The sequence below is a fragment of the Bolinopsis microptera genome, chromosome 9 (genome assembly GCF_026151205.1).
Source record: "Bolinopsis microptera isolate Bmic1 chromosome 9, MBARI_Bmic_1.0, whole genome shotgun sequence".
In the NCBI taxonomy this organism is placed as follows: domain Eukaryota; kingdom Metazoa; phylum Ctenophora; class Tentaculata; order Lobata; family Bolinopsidae; genus Bolinopsis; species Bolinopsis microptera.
The window spans coordinates 14,332,462-14,346,243 of record NC_087080.1 but is presented as its reverse complement, the minus strand read 5'-3'; the positions used below and the strand labels follow the sequence as shown (position 1 = coordinate 14,346,243).

Here is a 13,782-nt window from a genome sequence, read left to right as displayed (position 1 = left end):
CTAAACTCCTCGTTCCTCAGACAGGAGGTGCTGAACTCCACACTTTACCCCCCTAAACTCCTCGTTCCTCAGACAGGAGGTGCTGAACTCCACACTTTACCCCCCCCCCCCCTAAACTCCTCGTTCCTCAGACAGGAGGTGCTGAACTCCACACTTAACCCCCCCCCCCCTCTCTAAACTCCTCGTTCCTCAGACAGGAGGTGCTGAACTCCACACTTTACCACCCCCCCTAAACTCCTCGTTCCTCAGACAGGAGGTGCTGAACTCCACACTTTACCCCTCCCCCACCTCCCCCTAAACTCCTCGTTCCTCAGACAGGAGGTGCTGAACTCCACACTTTACCCCCCCCTAAACTCCTCGTTCCTCAGACAGGAGGTGCTGAACTCCACGTTTAACCACCCCCCCCCCCCCCTAAACTCCTCGTTCCTCAGACAGGAGGTGCTGAACTCCACACTTTACCCCCCCCCCCTAAACTCCTCGTTCCTCAGACAGGAGGTGCTGAACTCCACACTTTACCCCCCCCCCCCCCTAAATTCCTCGTTCCTCAGACAGGAGGTGCTGAACTCCACACTTTACCCCCCTAAACTCCTCGTTCCTCAGACAGGAGGTGCTGAACTCCACACTTTACCCCCCCCCCCCCCAAACTCCTCGTTCCTCAGACAGGAGGTGCTGAACTCCACACTTTACCCCCCCCCCCCTAAACTCCTCGTTCCTCAGACAGGAGGTGCTGAACTCCACACTTTACCCCCCCCCCCCCTAAACTCCTCGTTCCTCAGACAGGAGGTGCTGAACTCCACACTTTACCCCCCCCCCCCCTAAACTCCTCGTTCCTCAGACAGGAGGTGCTGAACTCCACACTTTACCCCCCCCCCCCCCCCTAAACTCCTCATTCCTCAGACAGGAGGTGCTGAACTCCACACTTTACCCCCCCCCCCCCCCTTAACTCCTCGTTCCTCAGACAGGAGGTGCTGAACTCCACACTTTACCCCCCCCCCCCCCCCCTAAACTCCTCGTTCCTCAGACAGGAGGTGCTGAACTCCACGTTTAACCACCCCCCCCCCTAAACTCCTCGTTCCTCAGACAGGAGGTGCTGAACTCCACACTTTACCCCCCCCCCCCTAAACTCCTCGTTCCTCAGACAGGAGGTGCTGAACTCCACACTTTACCCCCCCCCCCCTAAACTCCTCGTTCCTCAGACAGGAGGTGCTGAACTCCACACTTTACCCCCCCCCCCCTAAACTCCTCATTCCTCAGACAGGAGGTGCTGAACTCCACACTTTACCCCCCCCCCCCCCCCTAAACTCCTCGTTCCTCAGACAGGAGGTGCTGAACTCCACGTTTAACCACCCCCCCCCCCCCCTAAACTCCTCGTTCCTCAGACAGGAGGTGCTGAACTCCACACTTTACCCCCCCCCTCTAAACTCCTCGTTCCTCAGACAGGAGGTGCTGAACTCCACACTTTACCCCCCCCCCACCCCCCCTAAACTCCTCGTTCCTCAGACAGGAGGTGCTGAACTCCACGTTTAACCACCCCCCCCCCTAAACTTCTCGTTCCTCAGACAGGAGGTGCTGAACTCCACACTTTACCCCCCCCCCCCCCCCCTTAACTCCTCGTTCCTCAGACAGGAGGTGCTGAACTCCACACTTTACCCCCCCCCCCTAAACTCCTCGTTCCTCAGACAGGAGGTGCTGAACTCCACGTTTAACCACCCCCCCCCCCTAAACTCCTCGTTCCTCAGACAGGAGGTGCTGAACTCAACACTTTACCCCCCCCCCCCCCCCCCTAAAATCCTCGTTCCTCAGACAGGAGGTGCTGAACTCCACACTTTACCCCCCCCCACCTCCCCTAAACTCCTCGTTCCTCAGACAGGAGGTGCTGAACTCCACACTTTACCCCCCCCCCTCTCTAAACTCCTCGTTCCTCAGACAGGAGGTGCTGAACTCCACACTTTACCCCCCCCCCCCTAAACTCCTCGTTCTTCAGACAGGAGGTGCTGAACTCCACACTTTACCCCCCCCCCTAAACTCCTCATTCCTCAGACAGGAGGTGCTGAACTCCACACTTTACCCCCCCCCCCCCCCCTAAACTCCTCGTTCCTCAGACAGGAGGTGCTGAACTCCACACTTTACCCCCCCCCCCCCCCCCTAAACTCCTCGTTCCTCAGACAGGAGGTGCTGAACTCCACACTTTACCCCCCCCCCCCCCCCCCTAAACTCCTCGTTCCTCAGACAGGAGGTGCTGAACTCCACACTTTACCCCCCCCCCCCCCCCTAAACTCCTCGTTCCTCAGACAGGAGGTGCTGAACTCCACACTTTACCCCCCCCCCCCCCCTCCCTAAACTCCTCGTTCCTCAGACAGGAGGTGCTGAACTCCACACTTAACCCCCCCCCCCCCCCTAAACTCCTTGTTCCTCAGACAGGAGGTGCTGAACTCCACACTTTACCCCCCACCTCCCCCTAAACTCTTCGTTCCTCAGACAGGAGGTGCTGAACTCCACACTGACTGACTACACAGTAAGGATAGAGAACCTAACCAAGGTGTACGACTCTGGTAAAAACACTCTCACTGCTGTAGATCACCTCTGTCTGGGAATACCTGCGAAGGAAACCTTTGGGTTGTTAGGGGTAAACGGAGCTGGCAAAACTAGCACCTTCAAGATGCTCACTGGTGAGAGAAACTACCTACCTATGTTGAGAAACTAGTGTTTATTTGTTTTGTTTTTAAAACTAATCCAAAGCCACTGCTTATGATTTATTGATTAATACTTTAATAGTGCAGTTATTCACTGACTCTACTACACAGGTGACCTACCAATATCGAGTGGTTCAGCTACTATCTGTGGCTATGACGTCACAACTGACATTAACTCTGCTAGAAAGTTTATAGGATACTGCCCTCAGTTTGATGCCTTTATCGAGTGCATGACTCCTAGGGAGCATCTGGTGAGAGTGTTAAAATAACTCTTCAAATTAAGATGTTATGATCTCTTTAGTTTAAAGATGGTTTTTATAAAATGAATTGTGAAATGATTAACAGAGTAGTTAATTATATAATGTGCAGATGATGTATGCCCGACTGAGAGGAGTTCCAGAAGAAGCAGTAGTAGCCATTGTAGAGCGAACACTGAACGAGCTCAGCTTACTGACTAACGGTAACGCTGACAACCACGCCTCAAAACTCAGGTTATTAAACGATATTATCCTAACTCATGACTGTGGTTAGTGTTGAAAGTATAAAGTTCACTGATTTAATAGGACCCCTAAACTAACTCTCCCTCCCCTCTAGTGGTGGCAATAAGAGGAAGTTAGCTACAGCTATAGCAGTAATCGGCTACCCACCCGTAGTGTTCCTTGACGAGCCCACAGCGGGGCTAGACGTGGCTGCACGCCGCGCGCTCTGGGAGGTGCTGTGTAAAGTCCGGAAACTGGGAACTGCTATCATACTTACTTCACACAGGTTATTACTGATAACACTCTTAGACAATACTAGATAAGTTATCATCCAATTTCGGTTAATGTTACCTTTGGCCGGAGGTGGTTTATTTGTTGGTGACAGTAAGACATAAGATTTTAACTATTGAAGACCCCTTCACTACTGCATGATCCTTACTATCCTGGTTAAATTTATTACTAATATGATATCTTCACGTGTGTTTCAAGTTTAGACTCTAATTTATAGGCTCAACCAGTGTGTAACACTCTTTTAACGGCGAAATAAAGCCACTTTACACTTTACACGCTTTAGTGACATCATCCTGTCTACACTGCAACTAGGATATGAACTAACAGTTTCACTGTTATACACAACTATTATACACGGCGCAGTGTGTCCTGTATTCTTGTATTGTCCCTTGTAAAACTCAACACAAGGTTTAACATACAGTAGATATCATGATGTCACCAACCATGCAGATTCGCTTCTTCTCTTCTTTCTGTATTTTTTTCGTTTTTGTCAACTTTTATATCACTAATTTTTATCATATATAACAGATATTACTACTAAAACCCAAAATCAAAACATTGAGCTCGTGATGAGTGCCTTCTGAATTTACTAAATTTCTGGATCATGGACAATCTAGCTTACTTTAGTGAATATTCAATAACTCTGTGCGATAGGTACGATAAATAAAGCTGTCCAATAGTAACAATAGACTGTTAGCTTCTCCTGAATTTAGAATCAAAGGATCAGTTAATCAAAGGAAGTGTAGGTCAGAGTAACAATGCATGATTTAATGCGTCCTATAATAGCATAGAATAGCTCTGAGTGTTGGTGGTTTGGTAAAATAATGGGGAATAAACTTCGCTTGTGAGTCTTATTGCTCAGGATACTATTGTTAAATCAGGTGTGGTATTGTTGTTATCTCCAACTCACAGAGTAGACTGATCTATTTAATTAGAGTATTGTCTCCCCCATTGTAGTGCAATATAAAGTTGTCTTGTTAGCTCAATAACCCCTCCTCAAGCAACTCCTCCGCAAGTAACCCCTCCTCGGCTATCTGACCTGGTTAAGTGTTCTCTAATTAAGTTAATACAATGAACATATTCCTTCATTTGTTATAACCCTGGTTCAATAGATGCCGTCAGAAGTGGAAAGTAGCGGAGCTTAGTGATTTTCAGCGTGTAAAAAGGAACATCTCACTATGAAGGATTCTAAATTGTAAATTATAGTGACCACTAAATTTTAGTTTATTATAAAATAAGCCCAGTAGGTGATGGGTTAATATCTACCGGCTACCCCTTTGAAGTAACAAATTTCTGTTATATCAAGTTAACATAATATGTGAATGTTATGAACAAATCAGCTTTATAATTATGTTATTCAAGTTATTATATGTTATTTAAGTTATTATATGTTATTTAAGTTATTATATGTTATTTAAGTTATTTTATGTTATTTAAGTTATATTTCAGTATGGAGGAGTGTGAAGCGTTGTGTACGAGATTAGCTATCATGGTTAACGGTCAGCTCAAGTGTATAGGATCACTACAGGTACCAGTGCAGTGGTTATAATTCTTATTAAGTTAGACATAATATTACATTAGTATTAGTTGGCAGTTCATAGCTGTATTGTCATTTATACCATACAGAGGAATGTTTGGCAGGTTATTATATCTTTATATAATATCCAATATATTATTTAGCTGTTCACTACAGATTGATGGTTATTATCTACTAATGAGCTATTCGCTAATTGGTTATCATCTACTAATGAGCTATTTGCTAATTGATTTACTTTCAGGAGTTGAAATCAAAGTATGGTGCGGGCTACAACGTACAAGTTAAAGTTAAGTCAGATTCTAACGGACAACCAGAGACTACTCAAGTACAGGGCTTCATGAGACTACACTTCCCAGAGGCTAAACTAGAGGTCATTACTTTTCTAACGTGGTATTTCTAAATCCAATGTGGTATTTTGTCCTATCAACAAAACCTGAATTTGACAAATAGTTGTGTTCCACAAACCACATCTAAAAAACTACGGTACAAATATTTTCTACTTTGTTTTTTAAAGTTTTGAGTTATTACAAAGTGCAATAATAATTCCCAAGTTTGCGCAGCCGTGCAGCTGTCTAAACACCGCTAGCCAATAACTCTGAAGTGAGCCGGGGAAGTTGCTAAGTTGCTAAGTTGACTAATTGGAGCGAGGCGTGTGTCAGTCATTGGGCCGCATTTTCCAATATCCTACTGTAGTACACACTACTACTAGTGCAGTGTGTACTGAAGTAATTTGTTATATATTCATTATCCTCTACCAGGCAGGAATTTGGAGGTGCAAACTGCTGGAATACGTGGAAATTTAATTACAACTGCGTACTAGATAATAAATGAGAAATTGAAGGGACAATAATTTGGTTCCTTGTATATGGATTTTTTTTTTTTAAAATCTAGACACTTATTTTACTTCGGAGTATTCCAACAGCCATATTGTTACACAAGTGCAACCAGCCAATTACAGGAAGCCGAAGGATATATATTAATACAAAATAGAAGTTTGGTGTTCTCCAAGAATAATGTATAATGTATAATGTATATAGGGAATTGCCCGTGTATTTCTACATCTCCAATATTCCAACATGTAAAAGTAATTAATTAATTAATTAAAAGTAATACCCTGCAGGAGGAGCACCACGGGTTACTACAGTACATAATACCTAAAGCTTACAACGTCACTTGGGCAGCTATATTCTCTCTGTTAGAACGACACAAAGATCAAATAGGAATACAGGTTAATATTTGTTGTGTAAAATTGTGTGCAATTCTATTTTTGAGGGGGAAAGAAAATAATTTTTATGTAAGAAGTCAAATGTTTTGGTAAAATTTTAAGTATTTAATAATTACTGTTAATGTATAATATAAAAGTTTGTTTGTTCAGGATTATTCAGTAAGTCAGACCACGCTGGAACAAGTCTTCTTATCCTTCGCTAAATCGCAACGAGGAGAGGACGACAGCATTGAAGCTCCTGAGCTGCCAGTACAGGACGATCTATTTTAACACTACTAGTTTAATTAGTTTATATCTAACTAGTTTATATTTGGGATATTGCCATGATTATGAAACATTATGTAGTATCTAATACTAAATAAATTTGATATTATGTAGTATGTAACTACACTTTGTTTATTTGTAATTAAGAAAACATATGTTTTCCCGTGTTGGTTTAAGTTTACCTTTACGATCAGATGATTTTTATTTGTTTGGTATTGATTCAGTGGGAATGGGATAGCACATGTCAATAATGTTGTTGTAACCGGTATTGTATGTAGGTAAATGTGTATTTATTTTAATTAGATTGATCTGTATTTGTTTAACTCTACTGTTAAATAATGATTGAATATTATAATCATTTTCTTTGACATTTTTATTATGTCTGTCTTATGTATTAACGATCTTTTGTATATTAATCGAGTGCTGTTTTGTACATTTTAACGAAATGACGAGGTAAAGAGGAGATTTGATTGGGGTCACGGTATGTACGATATGTACGGTATGTACCTGACCTTGTATATTGTTTGTAACTGATTATTTAAACTTTGTGTGAATACAATATGTTTGTTTATTTTCTAACGGGGGCTGATTGTAGTGAAATCATATTAATTTTATATTAACGTCTTCAGTACACTACGTATTATAGCTTTATAGTGCGCTACGTAAAAGTACGTCCTGTAGTTTATAGCTATTAGGACTGGCCTCCTGGTAATTTACTACGAGATCGTCTGTAGCCGCAATTTCAGTGTTAAATTAGCATCTAGAGCTAACCCACGTAGATAATTGTCCCATTGGTACAGTTTTTGTGTACAAAAAGGAAACCACTTACCAATTAAGCTACTACATAGATAGAATTCTGAGTTGTAAAATCTTGGCATCATATTGCCTCTTAGAAATTAATGGATTATAGATTGATTGATTGGCTTCCAATTGGCATGGGTCCAAGGTATTCTGCATCAACAAACAAACGGAGTTGAGAGCCAGCTCAAGAAGTCACGAGACAACATCTGCTTGTGTTGGAGGAGGTGTTCTAGCAAAATTGTAAACGAAATTGTAAAAATGTCGCTTTATGTCGCGCGAGGTTTATTTCTCAGAATTGTAAAAATGTCGCTATTATTTGGATCCATAAATAACGAAAAGTTACGTGCGTGCGCGTATTTTTATGAACGGTAAATTGTTACATATTGTAAATCTGCTGAGCCATTCGTAGCTCGGCGGTTAAGTCGCCGATTCCAAGAAGCATACCCCGGATCGATCCTCGGCGGAGGTCATTTTTTTGGCATTTGTTAATTGCTTTACTACAATTATCAGCAGAGCACCTTAGTAATACACTTCATCAGATAAATTATACTGTTCGAACTTCAGCTAGAGAAGGATTGCCTTCAAGGATTTGTCCGGGGAAGGCCTCGTTCACACTGGAACATGTCAAATGGTAAACGGAGTTAACTGGTAATGTTTGTTTTGTTTATGGCTAGAATTTAGAATGGAATCAATGTGATCAGGATCCAGAGTTAATTACCTGCTAGGATTAATAAGTCACTTTCTACAGTTGAAGAGGTCACTTTTTCAAACTTTAAATGAAGAAATTGGCTCGGAAGTCGGAACTTCATTCCTTATAGATTCATCACTTTCAGTTAATAACGACGGTGTACCATGAAACCAGTTAAATAACTGTATAGAAAGACCAATCCACCGGAAATAAATGAACCAGATTTCACAGAACTATATACCGACTCAATAAAATTAAAACCATTTGATAAGGTTTGAGTCGAACTTTTTTGTGTCTGCTAAAATATATACAAGGAATACAAGGAATAAAGGAATATAAATTTCAAATCTCAAGTTACATTGCAACAGCAACTGACTAGCATCGATAGCCTGAACCCAGACACACAGGATATCAGGAAAACTCTGGAATCACTCCATGGGACGACGTACCTGCACTGGATTCCCGGCCACTCCAACATTCCTGGGAACGAATACGCTGACCAAGCAGCAAAGGAAGCAGCACAACTCCCGGACCTGGGCCAAGGACAGTCTACAATCTCATACGGAGTAGCCAGAGCAGTAGCGAAGGCTCACATCAAGGATAGCGACCCCCAACACCACCTGGTCTCCCAGACTTACAAGGGATACAACAGAAAAAGAGCGGACAGTAAAATAGAGAGCAGGAAAGACGGAGTGCTGCTAGCACAATACAACTCAGAGCAGGCCATTGCCCTCACCTGTCCCACTACAAAAATAGGATCGACTCTTATACAAAGAGTGCAACTTGCCCCCGTTGCGGAGAAGAAGAAGAAACAGTACCACACTGGATTCGGTGCCCTGCAACGATCAGGACGAGAGAAGAAATCTTCGGAAAATCTGACTTAAACTTAGACATACTAACCACCAACCCGATAGAAATCCTGGCGTTTGCTAAGAAGACCTTGCTTGAGGGACCCTTAGACGCCTAGCCCATCACCACCACCACAGCAACTGTCAAGATAATAAAAATAATAATAAAATAACTCGCCCCTGTCCATAATAATAATCGACATCTTGATTGACTTCACTACTCCAGACAGTATTGATTATCTATGTAAACTTGCGCACGCACCTACCTTTTTGCAATATTTAGAATCAAATTTGTCCGCATAATCATAGTTTTGAAAAGCGACATTTTTACAGTTTTGAGAAGAAAACATCTACTGTTGTGTTGTTTACTACCATGACTTATGTAAGGCGCGAGCAATAAAATTATTGTAATGAATGCGCAAACAACAAACAACCGAAATTCCGACGCGCGCGCTCATTATATATATAGCTAGTCACGCGACGGGCTGCATGGCACATATAATAAAGTAGGTAAGAGTAAAGTAGAGTAAAGTAAAATTCATGACATCACATCATCACACATGTCTACAAAATATCATCGCACTACACACTATGTGAAAAAATATTTAATAAATATTCCTTGCAACATTAATTATTTATCAAATACAATATTTAAAATCAATTTTATCAAAAATGCATTATCCTATTGTTATGTGTATTGCAGTATAGTAAAAGGCTTTGTAGGTATTTTCTGCTAGATATGATAGCGACATCTTTATTTTGGACCGTAGAATTTATTTAAACTGGTCACGACATAGTTAAACTAAGTTTTTTCCGGTTTAAAACCGATTTTGTTTAAAATAGGCCAAAAAACCATATTTTTGATATTTTAGCAAGTTAATGGTGTTGGTGTATCGAACATTTTTTATAAAACTGCATAAGCAATGAAATTAAAAAACTAGACGCACTAGACACTGTAAAAATTAAGCTATCATTACCAAATTTCTTTGATCAAAATTTTAAAATAATGGTAAATATTTGTTGTATCACGTTGCGACCCCCACGGTCGTTTCACTACGATACAGGGGGAGCCGCGCACTCGTGCGCGGCGGGTCATACAACGTACTATGACAAAAATTTGCGCTTTTTGCACGTACTAAACTTTTTGTAATTAAATTTCAATGGAAAATTCTCGCACACAACTCTATTAAAAAAACTAATTGAAATGCATTTAAAATTTTGTATAATTACCGCCGAAAATTATTTTGAAGTGAAACTTAAATTTTAAGTAAGCTGCGCATATTTTCGCCAATTTACACCATTTATATTATGAAAATCGAGCGCTAAATGCTAATATAAAGGCAATTCTATCAATTTTTTTCACAACAAAACTTAGGCTTTGTTGGTAAGGTTATGTGCACTATAAACACCTGTTGCCTCCTATTTTCATGTATTCTCATTGATGTGGAGTCCTCATCCATACTAATACCAAATGTTTCTCTTTCGTCCCTCAAAAGTCCGAGCGTACTAAATCACTCTACAGTCGATCTTCGAGATTGTTCTAAAAGTTGAAACCAACCTTCAATCGATGTATTTTCGGACGCTGATTCCGAATTCAGGTAAAAAGCTCCCCTACGAGATATTAGGCGAAAAACTGTATCGATCACGTGGAACGACGAAATATGGAAGTAAGTTCTAATCTCGTTAGGGATAGAGTTTCAGCATATGTATTTTGTTGAGGAATTGGGTTCGGTTTTTGGGTTGGGGTCAGAATAAAGGGATATGTTTCGAATAGTCTTCAGGACCAGCAAGAGCAGGGTTGAAAAAGTCCGGTGAACAGTCGAGTGTAGAGTGGATTAATATCATCTCAAAATTTGAACTCTGTAATGCAGCATACTTTTTAGCTTCGCCATTCTTCATCGCGATATGTTAATACTAAATTGGTACCTCTACAATTACACTGTTAGAGCATCAGAGATGTACGTATGAGTCGTCGAAGTTAAAGAAACAAAATTCTTTTGAAATACATTCAATGTTAAGACAGAATTTTTCTTCAATGACCAATCAGTGAGCTAACTGTCGAAGGCAAAAGGTATGATTGAGGTACTGAATGCTAGATTACCGAAGAAAGCTTTGATAAACAGACTGAAAATCATAAAATTAATTATCAATGGCCAGGTAGCGCAGTTGGTTAGAACGCCATATTTGCAAATCGTGAGGTTGCGAGTTCAAATCCCACTGTCTGCCTGGTCGTGAGGTGAGCGTCGTTGACGTGGCCCCCCGGTCTACTCAGCCGAATACTCGAGAAATCTGGGTGAGGGTTAAATGAGGAGCTGCACATTGCAGCAATTGTCTCGGCCGAAGAAAGTATGGTACACACTACCTTTAAACCGTCACTGGCCAAAATAGATCCTTCGGCTTCCTGTAATTGCAGGTTACACTTGGTGTGTAACAACCAATTAACAGTGAATACACTGAAGTAAAATAAGTGTCTTGATTAAAAAAAAGAAGACGAGATTTTTGTAGATTTTTGAAGAAAAGCATTTCTGCCTTCTCCTTGACCTAAATTTCGTGTTTTTGACTGAATTTTTAACCCAGTGACCATCAAGTGAGGTCCCGATGAAATGGACTCAGTTGCCACAAGGTACTGGAAGCTGTTTACTGAAGACTACATTTGAGGAAGGAAACTTTTGAAAATGTCCTGTCGGTAGGACATATTCAGATTTCAGCTTCCAGCAGCCCAAATTTCACTGTTTTTACTGAATTTTTCTTGAATGACCATCTAGGAAGGGGACTGAGGATGGCACAAGACACAATTGATGTACTGAAAGTTTTATTTCCAAAGAAAGCTTTGATAAACGGAAATCATCAGAATAGAAGAAGAGATTTTGGAAGAGAAGCTTTTCTCAATGAAACAATTCTAGAAATTACGAGTGCCCTGAAGGAGCACAGTAGCTATAAAATTTAATTTTATAGCACAGTTTTACAGAATTAAAAAGATGGTAAAACAATTCATAAACTAATATTCTGCCGGCACCTTACCTAAATTTCAGTGTTTTTGACTGAATATTGAATTGTCCATGACCGATCAGCAAGATCGGTGAAAGTGACACAAGTTGCCATCAAGGTACTGGAAGCTGTTTATCTGAACAAAACTTTGATGGAAGGAAACTTTTGAAAATGTCCTACTGGTAGGACATTTTCAGATTTCAGCTTCCCGCGGCTCAAATTTCACTGTTTTGACTGAAATTTTCTTGAATACAATCTAGAAAGGACTGAGGATGGTACAAGACACAATGAGATACTGAAAGGTTCTATTTCCTAAGATAGCTTTTGATAAATGGAAATCATCAGAATAGAAGACGAGATTTGGGTAGATTTTTGAAGAAAATTTCCCGCGGCCCAAATTTCGGTGATTTGACTATGATGTGATATAAAATTTTGATACAGCAGCAGTGGTATTGATTTTAATTCTGTGTCATCATAGCAGGAGTCTTGTTTAGCTTGATAAGATATTTCAGATTGCTGTAACATCATAAGCAAAATTATAATAGATCAATGGAATGTTTTAAATTCTAATTTCAAGAGTATACTGTTATATGTAGATTCTCAGCTTCCTCAGTTTAACCAGCTTTAGAAAATCATTGATCAGTGTATGATTTAAATCAATGATCGTTATTGTGTTTAACATACTAACATATTATGATATATGACAATTTAAAGCTGTAATCCTTCTTGTGCAATTGTACCTACATATTATAATAATCCTTTAAATTGTGTTATACAAATATTCACTTGACACTCTGTGGACAGTTTTTGAACTGCCCACTGAATTTATTACGCATTAAAACCCTCCTTATAATATTCTCCTCTGGTTCTCTCGGGCAAAGGTTGTCTTACCGTTTGCTAGTTAACTACTGTGAAACATATCTCAAGTATAAATAGTAGCATTTAGAACGTGGCCAAATGAGTAGCTATTTGTTTTTGTAGTATTTTTGTATATAACAATGTACATCATGTTAGGAAAAAGACCGGAGGCTATTGCACTTGGCTTGTACAATTCTTCAGCTCTGGAATATTGCCAAGTTTTATTCTCTTTTAACTGATAAGCTCAGCTGAAAAAGGGTGGAAGCTTGCTCGTACCATGATGAGTTCTAATTCCGCTGAAAGTCATGGCATTAGGTTCCTAATATCCGGACATATGATAATATTATTAAGTTAAAACTCAAACCTTCTCCAAGTTTCTATCATGTATGTTACTTTGTGTTACTTCTACCAGTCTACCGTACAAGGAAACCGGCTTCATACTACCAGTGTCAGTCCTACCACCTCGTACACAACCCTTCACCGGCGGGTATGGAATTTGACACCGGACAAATTAACTCTTATTAGTTCTGTCATGGGTTCAACCCATGATGGGTTGCTTGTTTTGCTCCAGATTTTAATTTGTTTTTTTGGCTCAAGTTCTGAACTTGTTGATGGAAAAATAGTTATTGTAGTTAGTAATTGATCCTGGGGGGATAGAATCGCAAACAAAGTAAAAATGGTTGTAGTTGATTGTAATTGAATTAAAGAAAGTAACATATCGATGTAAAACAGCTCTCATATAACTAAAATACTGGACATTTAAACTGTTAAACATAACTTCACATTCACACACTAACTCTATTAGATTAGTATTGTAATATAAAGTCTGTACTCTTTAGGAGGTAGCTTATTAAACACTTTCAGTTTGTTATTGTTGATCACCATCTGTTTACCTTGACCACTGCATTTAACCTGTGATCTAATTAAATATTCTAACGTATCTGGCCAGAGTAAGAGTCCAGAGCACATGGCGTGTTCAGTCAAATTCTGCTAACTTGTGCCTGCCCTAACCAGTCCGAGCATTTTTTCAGCCTCAATTCTTTGTCGCCATTGATTTTATTCAAATTTCCTTTTGTATAATTCTGTATTATCTTGAACGTTTCAAATCAA

The 13,782-nt window shown here is 40.4% G+C and overlaps 1 protein-coding gene across 2 annotated transcripts in view; it reads left to right on the top strand.

The window, feature by feature from the left end:
* The window catches only part of LOC134821189 (phospholipid-transporting ATPase ABCA3-like), a 40,174-nt gene extending 33,127 nt beyond the window's left edge, over window positions 1-7,047 (top strand). Inside the window, exons 29-36 of one of the 2 annotated variants that reach the window (XM_063831871.1) lie at window positions 2,479-2,669; window positions 2,805-2,944; window positions 3,063-3,184; window positions 3,288-3,458; window positions 4,913-4,991; window positions 5,242-5,370; window positions 6,121-6,228; window positions 6,376-7,047. In XM_063831871.1, the coding sequence (XP_063687941.1) occupies window positions 2,479-2,669; window positions 2,805-2,944; window positions 3,063-3,184; window positions 3,288-3,458; window positions 4,913-4,991; window positions 5,242-5,370; window positions 6,121-6,228; window positions 6,376-6,495 (1,060 nt within the window). In that variant the 3' untranslated portion in view covers window positions 6,496-7,047. The remainder of the gene's footprint in view (window positions 1-2,478; window positions 2,670-2,804; window positions 2,945-3,062; window positions 3,185-3,287; window positions 3,459-4,912; window positions 4,992-5,241; window positions 5,371-6,120; window positions 6,229-6,375) is intronic. The other variant, XM_063831870.1, reaches the window with a different exon arrangement.
* The last annotated feature ends 6,735 nt before the right edge of the window (window positions 7,048-13,782 follow it).